General features: G+C 35.5%; 1 protein-coding gene across 1 annotated transcript; it reads right to left on the bottom strand.

Annotated features, from left to right (window-relative positions):
* Window positions 1–15,891: 15,891 nt before the first annotated feature.
* Window positions 15,892–21,004, bottom strand: LOC111896329 (phytepsin). Its single transcript, XM_042901333.1, has 11 exons — window positions 20,651–21,004; window positions 19,978–20,038; window positions 19,796–19,890; window positions 19,605–19,717; window positions 19,023–19,197; window positions 18,877–18,916; window positions 18,733–18,797; window positions 18,577–18,638; window positions 18,327–18,453; window positions 17,254–17,342; window positions 15,892–15,976 (listed from the first exon to the last, which is right to left on the bottom strand). The coding sequence occupies exons 1-11, from the start codon at window positions 21,002–21,004 to the stop codon at window positions 15,892–15,894; spliced, it is 1,266 nt and encodes a 421-aa protein (XP_042757267.1).
* Between the last annotated feature and the right edge of the window lie 2,509 nt (window positions 21,005–23,513).

Consider the following 23,513-nt stretch of genomic DNA (forward strand, 5'->3'; position numbering starts at 1 on the left):
AAATGCACAGAGACTACCCTGGTCCAACTATTCTGCCAATATATGAGTTACCGGACTCCCACCAGCCACTACACTCCATCGCAATCTCCTAGTCGCTCCCAGCGACTCCGGAAGATACTTCGACTATCTATAACTGTTCTATCCATTCTGCCATCCATACTGAATCGATGCTGCTGGAACCAGCCTGCTTATCTCTCACCTGATTACTCAACTCCTACTAATTCAAGCCTTTCGTCCTGAAGAAAAGCTACCTGCCTAGCTATCCTTACATATCACTTATACTTGGCAGAAGGGCTCAACTGATCCTGCTGAGAGGGATTTGTCGTTTCCAAACCAACCAACTTATACCGTTAGCACTTGCATTCCCTCACAAATACCAATACTGTCCAAAACTCTGAAACTATCCAAACACTGAACTGCCTGCAATACTGAACATGCCTGAAACTCTAAACTGCCTGAAACACTGAGCTGCCCGAAACACTGAACTAACTGAAACACTGAACTGCCCGAAACACTGAACTGACTAAAACACTGAACTGCCCGAAACACTGAACTACCTGATACACTGAGTTCCAACTCAATTGTGGAGTCAAAGGACTCCTTACTTAGTCGCTCCCACGACTTCTGAACGAAATCTTTCTCTGGAACTAGTTTCCACTAGTTATCCTGTCACTGAGGCTCTAACAACCTCCCAATTCACCGATCAGGTCCTTACGTCACATCCTGACATCATCAATTCCACGACTAACAATATGTTGGCTCCCAGACTAACTGTAGCCCTTAACATACCCGAACCCCAATGGTCCACTGCTACTCTGATCTCATAACTGCGGTGACGATCCACTGACAAATCGCCGACTTAACCATAACTGAACCATTTGGGAAATCCAGAATCTAACCCGTGGATTCCCATATCCTCACTACTGCACCTGAACTGGTGGGTACTACTGCTTTCCCGTGTCCAACAACGTGCTCATGCTGCCTACCAATCTGATAAAGGCCACGGCTACGCTCGCGGACTTACAACACTCTACTGCTATCTAACTGCTAGTGAATGCTACGACTACCCCCGCAGACTTACAACACTCTACTACTACTATCATCTGAGGATATCCTGACTATCCCTAGTCCTGCTAGTGATTCCTCATCCTGATTTCTCAAAACCAGCCCTCATCCCTTGAATACTGCATCATTCTCGACATCTTATATCCTTGATATACTTAGCGCTTCATCGAGTAAATCTTCGGCTTGGTTCCCAAACCAACCGTCTACTAATCCGGATACAAGAAGCTATTGTTGGGAAGTTTCCAAACTCCCAACTCCTGAATCTGCACAATCCTGCATGCTGACTCTGTCACTGGCTACTAATACGAAAACATCTCTTGCTAACCGTTCTCAGGATCCTCATTCCGACTCACTTGAGTCCTACAGGTGGTCCTCCAATCCTGGATTCCCAACTAGCTTCTAACCATCTCGATTACATGAACTAACTGCTGGGAAGGTCCTTGAACTCCCAATTCTGAACTTCTCAATCCATCAATCACTGTGCTACTATCATTTCTTCTTAGAGGCCGCGCACTCATTCTGGGTCTACGTGGCTCTTATCCTTGTATACTCGGAGGGTTCTCCCCCACTTAGATTCGGCTAGTTCCTTACTGCTCACTGGTCGAAAGGATTTCCAACCTTCCTTCCATTAAAAGGGTGATATGCTGTCCGCCGACGTTTACCCTTGCCAGCGCTCCTACTAACTCTTACCAGATCTGCACCCTTCTTGCTATCTGACTGAGCAACCTTCAATCCTTAACCATAATTGCTTAAGGGACTGCATTCTGAGAACCTGCGTTTGGGGTGTACATTCCCAACCCATTTCCTTAATGACCGCTAGCTACTCCACTGAAAACTCTGGATTATCACTACCGAGAATATAACTGATCATTACCCGACTAATGCCTTCCGCAAGCAGTAAGGCACTACTGAATCTTACACATACATGTTACAGTCACCGCATCTGAAGTAACCTGATCTAGAGGAAACGACCTCCAATTCACCATTCTAATCCCATGGTATGCAAATGGCATAAAACTTCGTCACAAGTAGGTAATATAATACCCCCAACACATATACTTACTGATATCAATGCAACAACATAACAATAATACTATGAATAATAATTGATAGGGAGGTAAAAGATACATACCCCCATCACTTAGTGCTGCTCGAATCCTTGCTGAAATCAACCGGAAAAACTCGGCTCCGAGCCGTGGGCGCCCTTGCCCGGCCTCGGCAACCACTGGCGGTACTTGAAGTCCCAAGGGCAGGAGCTGGCACCTGCCCTGCTGAATACAAACTCGGACAGTGGGCCTTCTTGTGGCCCTTCTGACTGCAATGGAAACATATCGGATCATGTCCCTGGGCGATGGTAATAATACAATCCCTGTTAAAATGGCCAATCTGGCCGCACTTGAAACATCCGGCATCGCCACCACTTCTACGCCTGCACGCACCCAGGTGCGTCCTACCGCACTTCCTGCATCGACTGCGACTTTGATAGTCCCTCGTTCTCAAATCCGACCCCTTGGGCCTCTTACTCGAACCTGTGGCTACCTGAGTCTCATCAGTTTTCCTCTTCCCTTCCGACTCCCTGCCCGCCGACTGAACAACAGCTATCTGATCCTGGAGCTTCGCAATCAACCGATCAGTGATCCTTACAACCATGTCGGGCAGATCCTCGCGAATGGCTCGCGTAACCTCCTCTACTATCCAATCATACAAAGGTCTCTCTTGGAGACAGGGTGCCCCACTCACTCCTGTCCCTTGATGGTCAAAACTAGAAATGGGATCTCCTTTCCTGATGGATCCCTGAACTCCACAAGAATCGGGGCCTAGATGAGCCCCAATCTGTCCTGAAATCATCCCAGCTTTAAAGGCCTCAAGATGACTGTCCATGAGCTCCACGATGGCCTCCCTAACGGAACCGAAAATCACTGGAGTCTGATAAACAATGTTGCGCGTGATCTCTACGGAAATGAAGTTCCTCATCTGATCATCAAGCTGCCCGGCTCTAGAGCCTGAGCCAGATCCCTCCCCGGCACCTGAACTGCCAACTGATATCTCGCGCAACGTCACCATGCTGAAAATATAACAATTCCTTATCAATTTGCACACTACTGCTGAGGGATCTCTCACACACTCTACTAGTTCCCTGGTTTTTCCTTGGCCCCTCTTGAATCGAGTACGGATCCTCTGCTTTCAGTAGTACGGGCCCATACTACCTTCCACATCTATCCGTACTTTCCTCAAGAGTTACCTCAACTCCACCAAGTCCCCTTTCCTCTACTACTGATCTCTGCTACTCTCATCCTAGGCTTGCCCTAGGGAACCTCTAGCTCTACCCAACCAGTCCTCAGCTGCTGAAGGCCTCTTTGTAATTCCAATTAGCCACCACCTGAATACCATCACATGCATTGAGGCTCGAATAATCCTTCGAGTAAAAGTCTCGTCCCTACAACGGTTAGACTCAAACAAGAGTTGCGCAATAGGGCCAAATCCAGCACTCTGAGATTATTCACCCTGATCACATGTAATGTGCCGTATTCACCTAATGGCTAACTCCCATCACTCAGAGTCCCACAAAGCACAAAGCAAGCAGCATTCGAATAAAGGAAACATACTCAGGCAAAACTATTCTTATAACAAGAAACTGTACTAGCATACAATGCTAAGCTCATACTATCAGGCATAACCTACACAGGCTATCCTACTACTGTCTACTCATTACTAGCATGAAATTCTTATCAAGCTGAAACACATAAAGCAGGCACATAAGGCATCATCCTAGATCCCTAGTCCTATTCTAGCATGCTGTTCTACTGAAACTGAAGCTGAAACTGAAACTGAAACTGAAATTGAAACTGATACTGATATTGATACTAATAATCATAACGTAACTTGTATGGGTAATTTGGGAGTACTTACTTGAGCTCGGCTGATTGCATGCACCACACCCTTTTCTCTTACCAAAACTCCTTTCTTTCTGAATTATTTTGCTTTACTAAAACTATTTTCTTTCTCAAAATTCTTTTTACAAAACTGTCTTTTCCTTTTGAAAACCTTTATACCAATCCCTTAGTTTGAGTTCAGACACGCCCGAGGGTATGTCCGAATCCCTCAAACCAAGGCTCTGATACCAACTTGTAACGACCCAAAAATCACGACTAAAAATTTCTTTTTAAAACATTAATAAAACCATATTTATAAAAACGTATCATACGTCATAACGTAACTTTCGAGTATTAAATTCAAAACACAATCTCATTATCAGAGTCAAACATTCCTAGGCTAACCGTCTATGGTGTGTGCACTGCAATCTTCCCGAGCTCCTCTTTTGAAAACTGAGTACCTGAAACCAAAACTGAAAACCGTAAGCACGAAGCTTAGTGAGCTCCCCCAATCTACCACATACCATGCAATAACATATAAAGCACATATTGGGCCTTGCCCACTGCATCGGACCGAGGTCCGGACTATCTGGGGCCTTGCCCCCTGCATCGGACCGAAGTCCGGAAACTGACTGGGAACTTGTCCCCTGCATCGGACCGAAGTTCGGACTAACTGGGGCCTTGCCCCCTGCATCGGACGAAGTCCGGAAACTGACTGGGACCTTGTCCCCTGCATCGAAACGAAGTCCGGACTAACTGGGGCCTTGCCCCCTGCATCAGACCGAAGTCCAGAAACTGACTGGGACCTTGTCCCCTGCATCGGACCGAAGTCCGGACTAACAGAGGCCTTGCCCTCTGCATCGGACCGAAGTCCGGAAACTGACTGAACATAGCATAGCATAACATATCAACTAGCATAAACACATATACTGCATACTGCATCGGGCTGTTGCCCGGAACACATAACACATAACACATAAATCCTGTCTGAGCCACGAAGGCATCAAACATACTAACTACTGCATCGGACCGAATTCTGGAAACTACTGCTAACTAAACGGGCCGGCATTGTGGCCTTAGACCCGTTCCTACTGGAAGGAAACTCACCTGATACTACTGAACTACTGCTGCTAATCCCTTTGACTGCTACCTGACCTCTGACTTCGAACTGCTGCTCCACTAGCTCCTCAAGCTACCAATATCAATATAACACTTAGTCCAACTGACCTCCAAAGGTCAATTAAGTCAACTCTGGTCAAAGTCAACCTTCCAGGTCAACCCTACTCACCGAGTCCACCTAATGACTCGCCGAGTTTATATGCTCAGGGTCTTTCTATTCGTGACTCGACCCGCCGAGTCAACTATTCCCGAGTCCTGACCTGTCCAACTCGCTGAGTCTCCACACAACTCACTAATCTGAGCCTTGACTCGAAGGGTTTGGGGTTTCGCGACTTGACTTGCCGAGTCCATGAACAGACTCGTCGAGTCCAAGGCAATCTTCAACAGACTCGCCGAGTTGTTCATCCAACTCATCGAGTTCATCTCCATCTTCATACTACTCGCCGAGTCCACTTAAAGGACTCGCCGAGTCTATTCAGTCCTTAATCCATGCAGTGGCTTTTCGAGCCAAACAGGGCTTCCAACTCATAGATCCATACTTCTAAGGCCTATCCCCCACGTAAAGTGCCCAACTTTACGTGTAGATCAAGAGATCTAGGCTTAAAACAATCCAAACTAGGGTTTAAGACAAAGAGGCTTCACTATCAACCCAATAACAGATGCTTTATGACTTTCTAAGCCAAGATACACTCAGATCTGAAGTAGCAACTTCAGATCTAGGCTTCTAACTCGAAATAGTTCTTAAGCATGGCATAAAATCCCCAAATCTCATAACAAAATAGATCTAGATGCAAAGAAGGGAAAAATGGCAGCTTAATACCTCCAAGAAGAACACAAACTGAAGTAGATCTCGGTTCTACACCTCTCCTTTGAAGCAACCTTCTTGATCTTCAATTTCCTTCCAAGATTTCCTTCCTCCAAAGCTATTTCTCTCAAATAATGGAGGCTCCCACGAAATCTAGGGTTTACAGGTTCTCTAGGATGATATGGAGGTTGAGGGAGGGACATAATCTCCCTTTAAATATGATACAACTCCCAGAATTAGGGTTTTCCTTGCACAGACCAGACTCGCCGAGTCTCCTTGGCCGACTCGCTGAGTCGGTCACTTACTCCCCGACCCGGATCCCGCTCGGACTCGCCGAGTCCCTCCTTGGACTCGCCGAGTCGACCCCTAAACTTAGGGTTTTCTTTCCTTTCTTGGTCTTCAAAACTTTGGGTGTTACAAAAGTGTATGATTATCAAATCCTATGTAAACCCAAAATGACCCTTAGTTCTAGATTCATCAAACTAACCATAACGTAGGTATAGAAAGTTTACCTTGCAGCTTTGGTTTTTAACACTTATGCAAAATTTATTAAGCAAAGCACGTTGACCATAGATTTGTGGAATCACTTGCTAAGTCATCTTTGAACTAGATATGTTGAAATTTGTATGCATATAGGGTTACATTTCCTATTTACATTCCTATTTTATCTTTATCTTGTAGCCTAAATTATCTTTTAGCCTAAATTTTCTAGTTTATATCTTATTCTTCTCCAAAAAATAGGACCTTTTTAAACGTTTATTGATCAAGTAATCAAAACATTATTGAGTATCAAATTTATTATGGTATCAGATAAATACTCTCTGGGAAATCAAAATTAGTACATCTTTGACTGGAAGCGAAGGAACTAACCTTCTACCACCATACAAAGAAAAACCCATCAATATGTCTCATCTTATTTCCTCACGTCAGCCGATAATCTGGGGCTAAGTTTCATCGATGACAACTTCTTAAGCAACAGAAACCACAACGACTGGGTAAATGAGAAGACCAACGCGTTATTTTCCAAAATTAAAATTGGATTCGTTGAATATTTTCTCCCCATTCCGGAAGAAGGATCCAAAGATGCCATGAATTAGAAGCGATCCAATGCACTGCTTCGAGGTGGTCCTATTAGCGCTATGGAAAAGGAAATCAAGAACAGTGTAAAATGCATAGTCACCACTAAAGACATATGGGATGAATTGAAAGAAAATTTTGGGAAGGATAATGCCCCAAGAGCATATAAACTCAGAAGGACAGTAACTACAGTTCAACAAGGAAACATGAAGGTATCATCCTGCTACACCAAACTCAAAAGTGTATGGGATGAAATGCGTTCAATCACCCAAACACTAGTATTTTCTTGTCAAGCATATACATGTGACACTAGAACATAAACCAACATAATATATGAAAAGTAAAGCTAGTATGAATTTGTTAATGGGGCTAAATGAAGAATATCGATTTGTAAGAACGCAAATATTAAGCACCAATCCTCTTCCAACACTCGAAGCTTCGTACCATCTCATTAGTCGAGATGAGCAACAAAAACACATTGGAAACACACGAGTTGTTAATAATGATTCAACCGCATTTCAAGCTTCTAGAAACAACCCCAATATTCAAAATAAAAACAATACATATCAGCTTCCCAACAAAAGGAAGAACGACGACCATTAGGGTGTCCACTGTCAAAAGTCAGGAAACACTATAGAAGGATGTTTTGAGCTGATTGGATGCCTAGAACGATGGACACCAAGAACCTCGAACATGAAAAAAATGTGGGAATACCGAAAGCTCAACAACGTGCAACTTCTAGAATTGCTGAAGATCCATAGGGTCAAAATCTTGGCCTCGCAAAAAGATAATACAAAAAACTGATGCGAATGATCCAAGACAACAAAACAAATACTTCGACGCCCACAACAAACATGGCAGGTAAAACTAAAACTTACAATGAGTGGATCATACACTCTGATGCAAGTGAACATATTACTTATAGTAAGACATTATTTAAAGATGACATACAGAAAGATATTAACAGTACTTCTGTTACAATATCCAATGGGGGCATGGTCAAAGTTAAGGGAGTTGGAGACATACACATATCATATGGTTTTGATTTGAATGATGCGTTAAATGTGCCCGTATTTAAATGTAATCTATTATCTATTAGTAAGTTAGCCAGTTATTTACAATGCTCAATAACCTTTTTTCCAAAAATTTGTTTCATATAGGACTTATGTACGAGGAACCTGCATAGGACAGGTAAGGAACAAGATGGTTTGTACTACCTACAACCATCGATGGTGGTGTGGACCAAGCATGAAATTTAGCACATAAGGTTTGGTCACGTGTCAGAGGGAGTTCTCAAGAAATTACAACAACTAGGTAGTTTAGGTACACCAAAAAAATTTGTGATTCATGTATTCAAGCAAAGCAAAGTAGATTACCATTCCCTACTAGTTTTACAAAAACAAATAAATGTTTTGAGTTAATTCATGTTGATATTTTGGGGCGAGATAAACATGCTTCACTTAATGTTTCACAATATTTTGTTTCTATCATTGATGATTATAGTTAAGGAATATGGGTACACTTTATGATAAAAACAACTCTGAAGCATCACAACATCTAGTAGCATTTAATAAAATGGTTGAACCCCAATTTAAAGAACATGTAAAACGTATACAAACAGATAATGGATTTGAGTTTCAGTCTCGATATATGATGGAATTCAATAAAGATAAAGGAATTCTTCTGGAAACTTTTGTGCTTATACACCACAAAAAAATGATGTGGTAAAAAGCAAACATAGACACATGTTTGAGATGGCTAAAGCATTACAATTCCAAGCATCTCTTCCCATTGAATTTTGGGGTGAATGTGTTATGATGGAAGCCTACACCATAAACAAACTACCAACACCATATCTTGAAAGGTATCGTTATACAAACATTTTAGATTTTTTGGGTGCCTTTCCTATTGTCATGACAACATTAGAGTGGGTGACAAGTTTGATGTACGAAGATGACCTAATGTATTCATTGGCTATCCAATGGGTCAAAAAGGTTATATATATATATATATATATATATATATATATATATATATATATATATATATATATGATCTTAGAAACCATAAATTTTATACTACCGTGATGTAATTTGTCGAGACAAAGTATCCGTTTGGAGAAAGCTATGAAGGTCATAAAAGAGTTGAAAGTGAATACTTAGTTGATGCTTTGGATGAAATACCAAACTTTAAGGAAGAAGATCAAAATCAAGACACAACCAAAAATAATCCTGATGAAGAAACCAATGAAGGAATTAACGCACAACCAGGAACCAATGAATGCTCACATCGGCCAATTAACATTGAACCAGAAACACCTAAGAATAGCGATACTATCAGCAAACAAGATTAACCCCCTTTTCATGGTACTCGCGTCAGATTTCATCCCAACATTTGAAAGAATATGTCAGCGAGCTACCACTATCACTTCAAGACTCATTACATGCTCCCGAATCAAGTTTTTGCACGATATATCCTCTTTCACAATATGTTTCATATAATAAGTTTTCTAAAAATCATCGAGCTTTCTTAGCGGTCATCACTTCGCTTGATGATTTGAAAATATTTGCATGGGCTAGCAAAGATCCTAAATAGCATGAAGCTATGATGAAAGAAATAAAAGCCTTAGAAGAAAACAAAACATGGATCATCACCAAACTTCCACCTAGAAAGAAGGCTATAGAATCTAAATGGGTGTATAGAATAAAGTACAAGCCGAATGGATAAGTCAAACAATATAAATCGAATCTAGTAGCAAAGGGGTACAATCAAATATAAGGTGTTGATTTCCACGAAACTTTTGTTCCAGTCGCAAAACTTGTCCTAGTTAGAAGTGCTTTAGCTTTGGTTACAAAGAAAGAATGGGAAGTACACCAAATTGGATGTAAATAATGTATTTTTACATTGAGACCTTGTAGAGGAAGTTTACATGAAGATATCACAAGAGTTCAATAACGTATAAGAAAGTCGTGTATGCAAGTTGGAAAAGTCTATCTACGAGTTAAAACATGCTTCCATAAACTCATACCAAAAGTTAACTAAGGCTCTCACTGGTAATGGATTCCACGAATCTAAGGTTGCTCACTCAATCTTTGTTTACAAGGAAGAATGTACATACATAATTGCTTTAATTTACGTAGATAACGATCTATTAAATAGGAAATAATAGCGACAAGATCAAAGAAGTCAAAAATCACTTACAAACACAATTTAGTATTAAAGATCTTGGATCTTTCAAATACTTCTTAGGGATAGAATTTGCATGTTCTTTATAAGTTTTTGTTATAAGTCATAAGAGATACTATTGACATTCTTGAAGATTATAGTGTTCAAGCATGTAAACCAAGTGAATTTCTAATGGAACAACATCTAAAGCTTATAAAAGACGGTGATAGTTCAGCAGTTGATGCTTCTCAATATCGATGATTGGTTGGACGATTATTATACCTCACAGTAACAAGACCAAATACGTCTTTTAACGTTAATCAACTTAGTCAAATTTGAGCAATCCTTGTTAAATGTGTATGAGTGTTGTTATGAGAGTACTTCGTTATTTAAAATCTACTCTCGATCAAGGCTTATTACTACCTTCATTTGAAAGTCTATATCTCAAAGATTATTGTGATGCTAGTTGGATGAGCTTTCCATCTACTAGGAGGTCGAGTATAGGTTATTTTATTAGTCTTGGAGGTGTGTTGGTCTCATGGAGAACAAAGAAGTAGAGTGTGGTATGTCGTTCTTCGACTGAAATATAGTATAGGACCATGGTAAATATAGTTTGTGAGATGTTATGGTTACGATGGTAACATTATGATCTAGATGCAACTCGAAATGGAATAATTCCACTAATGTGTGACAATGAACCAGCTAGACATATTGTTGCTAATCATGAACATATTAAACATGTGGAAACGGATTCCTACTTTTTCCAGCAACAACTTAACAGTGGAGAAATATAAATTTATTTTATTCGTACAAAATTACAGCCTACAGATATTTCTACAAAGGATCTAGGTACAAAACATTTTCAAAGTTTACATCGCAAGTTGGGTGTTCAAGATCTTCATAATCTAACTTGAGAGGGAGTGTTGGAATTCGTATACATATAGGATTATGTTTCCTATTTACATCCTAGTTTATCTCTATCTTCTAGCCTAATTTATCTTTTATCCAAAGTTATCTTTTAGCTCAACTTTCTTAGTTTATCTCTTGTTTTTCTCCTGTAAATAAGACCTCTGTAAATGTTTATTTATCAAGTAATGAAAACCTTATTGAGTATCAATCTTATTATGATATTCTGCTAAAGTGTACAAAAAGGAAACGGATTTTAAATCCCTTTCTTCCAACAAAGTTTGTTTCACAAAATTACAAGATTACTTGAAGGGTTTTAATAGTTAAATCCTAAGATTTCCCAAGAATTGCCAAAAAGTATCTCGTCTAATGTTCTAGTGATAAAAATGAAGAGATATATAATAACTATCTTTTATTTTATTTAGGCGCTCTATGTGAGGTACATGTCACACATATAAAGAATGTACATACTAGTCCATGTATTATATACAAACAGATAAATGTCGAATGTTGTATTATCTACCAGAAATGACACAACATTTGTGAACATCATTAAAAATATCAATCATCAACTGAAATCTTATTCACCTGTAATGGATCTCTTAGTTTGGTGAAAATACTCACTTGGCCAACCCATGTAATTTAATATTTCTAATTTCTATATATATATATATATATATATATATATATATATATATATATATATATATATATATATATATATATATATATATATCATTGAAGGAAATTAAATTTATATATTTATCGTTTTACTTGTTCCTTAAGTATCAATTTGTTAGATAGGTATCTTTTTATATAGTTTAACTTATTTACTTGTAAAAATACCTATGTTAGGTATTCTCAAATAAATTGATCAAATAAAAGAAACATCAATACATTTTTAAGCTTTTCATCAGGTCCTTATTTGTTTTCATCATGGTATCAAAGCAGGAAGATTAAATCTTGCAAAACATAATGACAGTGATAAAAGAAGGAGCTAGCGGGTCTGGCATAAAAACCAACCCTTCCTCTTATCCAAACTTTATATATATATATATATATATATATATATATATATATATATATATATATATATATATATATATATATATATATCCTAATGACTAACCTCGACAGATGCATGTCAACGAATGTATTAATGAAAACAACTATGTTGCTTGGTCGAGAAAGATGAAGGATTTCCTCCTAGCCAAAAATCGTGCGGGTTTCATCGATAGAACCATTGGAAAACCTTCAGGATCAGATCCAAAATTTAGAATTTAGGGCATGGAAGCGAAGTGATGCTATCTTAAAGGGATTGTTTACTACGTCCATGGAAAAGTATATCAGAAATAGCAGGCCTGGTTTTAAGGGGGGGCAAGAGGGGCAGCCGCACAGGGCCCCGAAAAAATTAGGGCCCAATTTTTAATTAAATTCTATATTTAATAACTAAATATATATGAATTTATTCAAGATATTACATAAGATTTGTGTATCCCAATTGGCAAAGATGTCTCCCCATTTAAAAGTGGTGCGGGTTCAAATCTTCTTGACTTCATTTCCACTTTTTAAATTAGAGTTACACATTTGCCCATTTCCTTTTTGCTATATATTTCATAAACAACCCCTCCTTGTAATAGGTTTAACAAATCAGGTTTCAGAAGTTACATAATTAGGCCTTAAACTTTTTATAAAATTCCATAGGTTCCTTTTTAATAAATTTTTTTACTTTTAAGTTACAATTCAACGTCTTAGGTTTGTTTTCCTTATATATTAAAAAAAAATTCTATTTAGGGCCCTATTTTTCTTCTTAGCACAGGGCACTTAAAATCTACTAGTCGGCCCTGAGAAATAGTGTCAAGTATGCCAATACCACTCAAGAAATGTGGATTGGTCTCGAAGAAAGGTTTGGAAAAGAATGTGCTACTCCTGCATATAAATTAAAGCGAGAATTGACAAACCTAAGGCAAGAAAACTCATCTGTCTCTGCTTACTTCAACAAATTAAGAGGTATTTGGGACGAGATCCATTATGTATCTCCCATACCAACTTGTACATATGGTAAATGCACATGTAATCTTGGAAAAGTATGTCCGAAAGCAAAGAGAATGATCTTGTTTATGAGTTCTTGATGGGGTTAGATGACATTTTGGAATCGTTAAAACTCAAAACTGATGCCATCTTTAGGAACAACATACCATCTGGTAGTTGGCGATGAAAAGCAACATATGATCTCCACCACTAGAAAGACTGGCATGGAAGTTGTTGCATTTCAACTCTGAAGTGAGAGCATTCCAACAAAATTTCTAAAGAAAAGAAAGGAAAGAGTCGAGATAATCGAGAAGGACGCAAGTGCAAAAATTGTATAAAAATAGGACACTTTATAGAAGGGTGTCTTGAGAATATCGACTATCCAGAGTGGCGGAAAACTCATAGATGCAAAGCAAATGGTGACCAACAGAAGACAGGAAAACCGAAAGCAAGAGCAGCAAATGTTAAAATGGGAAGTAGTGTGACACCAGGCTTACACCTGAACAATATGCGAAATTGATAAAGCAACTAAGTTAATCACAACAACCAGAAGTAAACATTGCTAATAAGATTAATTTTGCTACATCATGAGTTATCGATTCAGGTGCTACATAACAAGTGGCATACAAGAAACATGCTCTCATTAAATCGAAAGACTCTAAAGACAGAATATTTGTCAACATCCCAAACGAAGATAGTGTTCCCATCGAAGGAGTCGGAAGCACATTTTTACCAAATAACATGGAAATTGATAATGTTCTTTATATAAAAAATTTCAAACGCAATTTTTTATCAGTTAGCAAAATAACTAAACGTTTCAATTGTTTCGTTACTTTTTTCTAGATTATTGTTTTATACATAACTTACATTCAAGGAAGCTGATTGACATATGGAAACATGAGAATGGTCTATAAAACTTTAGAGTAAACGACAAAATAATTAAAGTTGCAGTCAAGGTTAACTCTGAGATATGGCATCGAAGACTCGGACATGCATCAAATATCAAGTTGCAAAACATTTTTAAAATAGGTAGCATAGTTAATATTAAGCAATGTGATTCTTGTATACGAGCTAAACAAACCAGACTCCCTTTTCTTGAAAGTTCTATTAAAACAATTTCTTATTTTGATATTATATGTTGTAATATTTGGGGATGATATCTCATACCTTCTCTATCAAGGGCACGTTACTTTCTTACAATAGTAGATGATTTTAGTAGATTTATTTGGGTATATTTACTTAAAAACAAATCATATGCAAGTTCTAGTCTAATTGCTTTCTATAACAGGGTTTGGACATAAATTGGAAAGAAATTTAAGAAAGTCAGAAACGAAAATGGTGGAGAGTTTTCTTCAAATCAAATGATGCAATTCTATGAAAAGAATGACATCATACTTGAAACCAAGTGTATCCACACGTCGCAACAAAACGGAGTTCTCGAAAGAAAACACAGAAACCTCCTAGAAATTGCAAGAACATTACATTTTGAAGCAAACTTACCCATAAAATTTTGGGGAGAGTGTGTTTTGGCAGCAACATACATCGTAAAATGACTTTCATCTCGTGCTATAAAGAACAAGACTCCTTGCAAAATTTTACTTGGAGATGAACCCAACTATGATCACATGAGAGTTTCTGGGTGTTCGGTGTATGTCAAAGAAAACAAAAGTGGAAAAGATAAATTTGAAGAAATAGGGAAGTCTAGAGTATTTTTTGGATATCCACAAGGTCAAAAAGGTTACAAAGTTTTTTACTTAACAAACAAGAAAAACTGTTGTGTCCATAGATGTGAAATTGTGGAATGTAATTTCTCTTTTTACAACAATAAGCAATTTGAAATTCCCACCGCAAGAATTGAAGAAGAAAAAAAATGGGCAGTCCATTAATATGGAGACCCAACAACTTATCGATGTGGAAACCCAACAACCCATTGTTACCCAATGTGGGCCTACATATGACAGCCCACAACATGAAACTCCTCTTGGCAGCCCATGAATGCCATTCTCTAGTAATTATGGCTCACAAATCAATAAAACATCTCTCATGAAACCAACATTGACATCAAACAAGCCAAGAGACCCGAAAGAACTAGAACAAAGCTACAAAGATTTGAAGAATACAAAGTGGAATTAACACCCTCAATTGACCATTCTTCTCCATATGCCAAACATCAACCTCGACGATACATCATTTATCTAACTTTATGTCTTATAAAAATTTCACTAGCAATCACAAATCTTTTCTGATGGCCATTTCCACTCAAAATGAGCCTAAACACTATCATCAGGCGATCAAAAATCCAAATTGGGTAACTGCCATGAAAAAGCAGATAAGTGCACTTGAAGCAAACAACACATGGACCTTGGCTCACCTACCACCTCACAAGAAAGTTGTTGACTCAAAGTGGGTCGACAAGATTAAATACAAACCTATTGGAGAAATTGAACGCTACAAAACAAGATTAGTCGCAAAAGGGTATACACAAATAGAAGGCATTGATTTTCATGAAACTTGATCAAATAAAAGAAACATCAATACATTTTTAAGCTTTTCATCAAGTCCTTCGTCTTCTTCAATCATTGGATTTTCTTATAACATGGAACTTTGTAAACAGTCTTAATTAAAATTTTGATCAACCAACAATCAAATATTGTAACAAAACAGTTATGGTTTCACTTTAATAAATCAAGAATATAAAGTGATCGAAACTTATAATCCAATGATGAGTTCTCTCATGCCCAAATCTTTTGTAGAAGATTAGAACCACAATAAGTGATATATTAATTTTAAACGCTTCTTTAACAAGATATTGAACAAGGAAGACACGTTCATGACCATGTATCGTCTATGCTATATCGCCTTTGCGAATCCAACTCTCAAGTTCCCGTAATCGAATATAGTATGGTAACTACCCATGAAAACATCTCCCAAGATCCTAAAACGTGTTTCTATATGTTACTTTACACTGTATATAAATGATGTTTTTCTAATAAATGGTATTTAAAAAAAAATAGAAATTGACATAGGAATAGAAAAAGTTAACGAGGGCTTTGTGTTGAAAAACTAGAAATTAACGAAATAAAATCATTTTCGCAAATTTCTTTAAAGAAACGGTCAACCTACTAAAATGAGTATTTTTTTCCCACTAAAATTATTAAGTTAAGAAAAATATATCTTTAATATAAAATCATAAAACATTAACAATTCACCCCATTCAATCAAATTCTTGAAATTTTGCCCCTCATTAGTAGATTTTCGGAAATATACTGCTTAATAAAAGAAGGTTTTTTTTTGTCACTTATCAATCCCTTATAAGTTTTGACACTTGTCATTTTGTAGTATTTTTAAAATGAATATTATCCACTTGTGGTTGTTTTAATTTTTAAATTAAAATCATATATATATATATATATATATATATATATATATATATATATATATATATATATATATATATATAGAAGGTGTGAAACTCATGTATTACACGGGTTGATTTAAAAAAATTAAACATTAAGGTGTAAATAGAAAATATTTTTTAATGTACAATTTTAAAATAAGGAACAAACATATTTATTGCAATTTAATATCATATATATGATATTTAGGGGGTGTTTGACTTATCTTTTGAGATATCAAAAGTTCTTTTGGAAAAGATAGAATGCCAAAGATGTTTGGTAACACCATTTTAAAAGCTACTTTTTGATTTTTTTTATATAAGGAAAAGTGACTTTTTGGAAAAGTCAGGAAATGTTGTCTTTTTGTAACTTTTGCCAAAAGGACTTTTGGCTCTCAAAAAGATAACCCAAACACCCCTTAATATTTTACATATATAAGTATATAACTTTAATTATAAAAATTGAAACAAACTAAAAATTGACAAGTGGATAATATTTATTTCAAAAATACCACAAAATAACAAGTGTCAAAACTTATGAGAGATTGACATGTGGCAAAAAAACATTCATTTATTAAGGAGGATATATATATATATATATATATATATATATATATATATATATATATATATATATATATATATATATATATATGAAATTAAATTGTAATGAATACGTTTCTTCCTTTCTTATTTTAAAGTTTTACATTAAAAAATATTTACTGTTTACATTTTAATGTTTAATTTTTTTTTAAATTAATCCGTATAATAATGTATTTATAAAACATAATTAGTAGACATAAACACACTTCACGTACCATAGAAGGCCATCAGAAGTAGGAATGTCCAACGGCATGAAACCGCTCACACAACGTGTACCATCACCCTCACCATCTTTAATAAGGTACTACAAAATAGGGGAAATAACTTATTAGGGTAATTAACTATTGTCCTTGTACTCAATTGGTCACTTTCCTTTTTTTTGTATCTCATTTACCATTGAACTTGTTGTATGTGTTCATAGAAACCATTGAAACCGGCTATTGAAGGTTTCCGACAAATTCTTATCTCCGGCGACTCTTCGGTCGTCTTCTCCGTCGAGCCACCGACAAAAGTGAGTTTTTCCGGCGGACTTTTCTCGACTGCCATCCAAGTGGCATCCATCGTTGGTATTGCTGCTTAGGTTTCTCCACCCTCCTCTCTCTCCCTCCTATCGATTTGATGCCAGAAAAAAGGTCAAAGGGACGCAGGCAACAAGCCACCTGCCACTTCCTCCTGCCATCACCGGAACCCACTTGCCACCTCCCTTTTGCCGCTGGTAAACCACCATTACCACCTCCTGTTGCTTGCTGCTGCTATAAGTCATCAAGCCGAGACCTAAGGGTCCGTCGAAAATCTCATTTTAGCCGGAGGTTCGCCGGAGAAGACAACCAGAGAGTCGTCGGAGATAAGAAATTGCTGGAAACCTTCAATAGCCGGTTTCAATGATTTCTGTGAACACCTACAACAAGTTCAATGGTAAATTAGATACAAAAAAATGACCAATTAAATACAAATGCAACAATTAATTACCCTAATAATACATTTCCCGTACAAGTATGCACCCACTATTAACTTTTTATGCTTATTATAATAATAGTTCCATTGTTAAATCATTAAAAAATATTTAAATATATAGTGGCTAAATATGTAAAATGATGAAAGTAAGTTGAATTAGGTTTTTGTATTTTGCCCTCGTATCAAAAGTGGGTAACATGGAAAAATGATTTTTAATGATAAAAAAATATTATAATCATTAAAAAATTGTTAAGTGTACATAGAATATTGATATTACATTTGTTTTTGTTTATGTATTTTTTTTCCTTGTAACAAAATTTAGCAAGAAGAGTACCTCATGTGGTGTAAGAACAAAATCTTTGCCACCAAGTGTAAACGAAATATTAGGCATCGATGCAGCCTTTCCACAATCAATATCCGAGTCTCGGATTGTGTCAGCAAATTGCTCGGAGAGCTGTGAGCTATATAGACTCGTTAGTTCCCAAAGACCCATATGAGAAGCTAGGCATTTTATTAAACAGTTGGTTTTCACCTCTTTCTGAAGAAGATCCAATATCTTTTCCCCGTTTTGTTTGACCACAGACTTAAATTCTTGACTCGCAAGGCTCTTAATTCCAATGGCAGCATTTATCTCGGTGATCGCAGACTAAATGCAACAATCACATAATTAAGAGCACTCATCGGGATTAGTACAACACAATATCAAGAAAGTAGAAGTTCGGATGTTTAGTTATGTATACCGTTGGCCCGGTTAGCAAAGATGTTCCTGAATCTACAATGGCGGGACATCCATTTTGACAGTATCCTGTTCAAAGAAACGATCATCGTATCAAATTCAACAGCTGTAAATGAGAAATCCCTTCATAAACAAGAAGAAAACATACCGGTTGATTTGCCATTGATAAGAACATCGCCCAAATTGAACTAACATGGAGTAAAAAAAAATCAAAAAGATTGGAGATATGAATCATATGATATGAGTATATAGTTTTGCAGAATAATTAAGCATCATCATTGATGAATAACGAACCTGCCAATAACCCTTTTTTGTGAGTGGAACAAAAGCATGATTACCCTTGTAATGCTTGGGATCAACGCCACCAAAGATGATCTCGCCCCCACCCCCATTTTCTTCATTGTCACTCCGGTCCAACCAAATCGAAAACAATGGATACTTAACTACATTTTGATTCAACATATTCTCCCTGTATAATAATAAATTAAAAAAAAAAAAAGAAAAAAAAAGTATGCAACTTAACCAAAGGGCTTCTAGCTATCCCATGACGTCATCTTGTAAATGTTTTACAAATTTCAAGTTATATATTGTAATTAATGTAACTATGTTATTACTATGGATAAAAAAAATATTGATTAAATGAGTAAAAATAAAGTACATAGCTAGAGTAAACTATCTTATTATTTCCTTAAACTTTTCCATTGGTTTTGTTTTTTTTACAGCAAAAAGAAGCCATTTTCCACAACTAATGATTGGTGATCTTTTTCCTAGTTTGATATAATTACGCGTGAAAATAATATAAATATTATGATTACGATAATATAAATATTGGTTTAATAATTATTCTTTATTTATATAAGTATATATTTTGATTACCATATTGTGGCAACATTTCCAACAGAAATCTCCCTGAATCCAAGCCCAAGTATACCATCAAACTTTCCGGTCATAAACGTCATATCAGGCTCCTTTGTTGCCTCGATAAACTCCTAGTCATATATCAAAATGTAACACCAATATAAAAATTCTAATGAACAAAAAAACAATCAGAAAAATATAATATTCACCTGATCCTTAATAATGAGATGACCAATTTTAACGTTGTCTTTGCTAAAGAATCCTGATATTGATCCACTACCATATTCAATTGCACCAGATTGCCCTATATATAGATTAGAAGTTAAAACATGAGTCATATAATGCCACTATGACACATATGAACCAAGATCCATCGTGACTAATTACTAACCACTACTCTTGTATGTAATTGACATTCCTGACCGGTATTTTGAATGAACATAGCATGACATCTACACAAAAATCCCAAGCAACAAGCATTTCGTTGACAATCTAGATGAATGTAAGAGTAAAATACTTGAGAAAATTAATTATAGCACAGTTGGAGAAATAAGTGGAACTAAAAGAATATTAAGGCTATATTTAGCGTACTAGCTAAAAAGCTAGCTGTCAAATAAAAAGCTAGTTGATAGCTGAAAAACTAGCTGATAAAAAATAACATTTGATAAAACTAGCTGAAAAGCTAATTGAAATATATAAAATTACATAAAATGACATGTAAGAGTATGCGTTTCTATAATTAATTAAGGGGTGTATTTTGAAATTTTTTAGAAAGCTCCTAAAAAACTAGTCTAAGTAGCTTTTCAAAAACGTAACTTATAAGCTACTTTTTGGCTTACCAAACACGACAACATAAAAAAGTTCGAAAAATAAACTAGCTTATCAGCTAACTGTGGCGTGCCAAACACAACTTAAGTGATGAAAGTTTTATTATAAATTGGAATTTTAATGGGGTATTACTTTTTTTTCCAAGTTTTTATCTCAAGTCTCTCTTTCTATATAAGTTAAAAGGTAACATGTATACATTTTATATCGAATTAAAGGAAACAACACTCAGAATTTACCGAGAGATAACACTTTGATGATGGCACCCATAGATTAGAGCTACCGGTATCAAAGATGACATTGAACATTTGAGGAGGGGTGCCAATGCCAATCTCACCATAATATTGAGTGTTGATGTAATTAGTTAACAACACGATGTCTAATCCATTGGACCCGATGAGATTATTCCCATAACGAGCCCTCAAAGAATGAGTCAACTCAGTTTGTGAAACAACACGATTGTCTTTGTTTAATTTCATTCTTTTCAATCTAATTCTCGTGTATCCATCAGTCGATGATGAAAGGATGAGAGGAGGATACAGAAAATATGAACATATGAGGAAAATCACAAAGGCTTTCTGATAGTGTCCCATATATATGCTGACCTACAAGTATATACATCAACATAGTATAAGTAAAAGGTAGTATATTAATTAATTAATAACATGATATTTTGTTTGATATAATAGTTTTGTCTTCGTCTTTTCTTTATCTTATGCATGTAGTTTTACATAATCCAATGTTAGCTATTAATTCTTTGTTGTTGGTTTTTATTTTTAAGCTCTTTGTCAAAATAAATTTCAATTGTTAAAAAAAAGAATATTCATAATAGCAGGAGATAAAAGAGTGAATATCAACTTTTATTTCTCCACAAACCGGTTTCAGTAACAGATATAAAATGAAGAATAATATGCGTTTGATATTGCGTGTGTGTGTTTTGTATTCATACAAAAATTGCAACTTTTGATGTGTAATTATCTTCGTAACAAATCAAATAACTTTATTAAATGTTAAAATACATATTGATAATTAAAAGTACATAACAACTTTTAGTTGGAAATCGGAATAAATGCATTTTTATGAATAAAAATATGAAGAAAAAAACCATAAGATATACTCTTCTTAACAACGTCAAAACATTTTACATGCTATAAGTTGCTGCTTTAAAAATAAGCCACAACAAATATCAACATTTGCAAAATTCATATTATGATTTCATAAATAAAAACATATTTATTCCATAGGAAGGGAAGTACATTAATGCTCAACCAAAAACTTATAAAACATTACTTTTTATCATTGCAATGTGTTAAATTCTATTTTGTTATTCTTTTAAACACTAAATGTTTTTAGTCGGAATAAATGCATTTTTATGCATAAAAATATACTTTATTGATTACGTCAAACATTTTATATGATGCATATAAGATGCTTAAAAAACAAGCCACACCAAATATCAACATTTTCAAAATCCAAAATATGATTCATAAATAAAAACAAATATAATCCATAGGAAGGAAATAAACCAAAATTTAATGTATCTCAACTTTAATGGCACAAATTATGGTATATGTTTCATGAAATTAGAATTTAAAGTCTATATTTTAATATAATTATTATTTGATGCATTAATATTAAATATTATAAGAGCTATTGGTTGTTAAAAACATCATAAACGATTGTAGAAAATCATTTCCTCTGTCTGTATATATGTCGTTACATAAATCTTATAAAATTCATATAAGACAAATGTTTTATTATAATACATAATTTAACTAACTATTGAATAGATTGTATTAAGAAGCTTTTGACAATTTGAGATATAGAAGGCTATATTTTGCGAACAAACTGAAAAGATAAATAATAGAAAAAAAAGCTCTTAGCTAATAAGCTAATTAACGTTTAGTAAACTAGATGATAAACTCTAGGTTATAAATTATAATATATTCCATCTAAACTAGTAAAGGTAAGGATGTAGGAAGAAAAACTTACAAATGAATTGATGAGACTCCAGATATCAGATTGAGGGTGAGATTGAGAGAAAAAAATTAACAGCAGAGAATCGTATATACGTATTAGTGTATATAATATTTAATTGGTTTTTATTTAGTTAAAGCTTTATGGTTAAGGATTTTGGTTCTCGATGGTTATGTAAATACATACCTTCTAGTTTGATAATATACATCTTCAGCCCCTAATATTTTGGCGTGTTGATACGTATCTACACGAATAGAGATAACGAGACAAAACGGCTAATTTGAGCCCTTTAACTTATTTGTCGTATCTTCTTATAAACTCATTTATTAAATTCTCTATTTGAAGCTTTAAAAACATATTGATTTCCCTAGTTAGACCCATTAAATCATTACTTAGATCTTACCATTTTCTATGATATGAAAACTATATGTAAAATGACATGAGAACTCTATGTAAACTGGCAATGTTCACATTATATAAAATGGTAGGATTTAAAGATCAGAATATGTAAACACAGTTATATTAATCAAAATAACTCTTTGATTATTGTGAGAATATCATTCAAAATTCACGATGTTTACAATGTTTTCCAATGATCATAACTCGACCTAAAAACATGTGTATATATACTCCTAACTACCGACTTGCAATTATATTACAATTAGGAAACTAGAAACCTACTTATTTATGATTTCCTAAAAACTAGGTTGCTATTACTTGGTCTCCAAGTCCTACTCAACTTAGGATTCCAACAGGATTTGAGTTATGCAGTTTTAATCTTCAAATCTTATCACTTTACATAATGCGAACATATTATCTAAACTTGGAGGGGTAAATGCAAAAAGAATGTTTACAAGTGGTATACGCACAAAAAAATGTATGGATTAGCACGAATAAATTTGAGTTGTTGGATTGATATTGAGCAATGGGATTAGTTAATGTTAAGTGAGATTAAAAATTAAAAGGTTAAGGATGACGTGAGTAGAGAACAGACACGAGAACCTCGTGACAACAATTGGATTGTAACTGAACCATAGTTTGTTTATATGTCAACCAGAAATGTGAACTACTTGTTTATTATCAAGTCTAAACATGTTAACTATTATCAATATGTAATCATTTGAT

The sequence above is a fragment of the Lactuca sativa genome, chromosome 1, assembly GCF_002870075.4.
Source record: "Lactuca sativa cultivar Salinas chromosome 1, Lsat_Salinas_v11, whole genome shotgun sequence".
Taxonomy (NCBI): Eukaryota; Viridiplantae; Streptophyta; class Magnoliopsida; order Asterales; family Asteraceae; genus Lactuca; species Lactuca sativa.

What these genes read in the sequence shown, in the direction of transcription:
- LOC111896329 (XM_042901333.1), bottom strand. Translation starts at nt 21,004, where the DNA reads ATGGGACACTATCAGAAAGCCTTTGTGATTTTCCTCATATGTTCATAT. An exon ending in CAAAAAAGGGTTATTGGCAG is followed by an intron (nt 18,917 to 19,022) that starts GTTCGTTATTCA and finishes ACTCCATGTTAG; the next exon opens with TTCAATTTGGGCGATGTTCT. An exon ending in TATCAATGGCAAATCAACCG is followed by an intron (nt 18,798 to 18,876) that starts GTATGTTTTCTT and finishes TTCTTTGAACAG; the next exon opens with GATACTGTCAAAATGGATGT.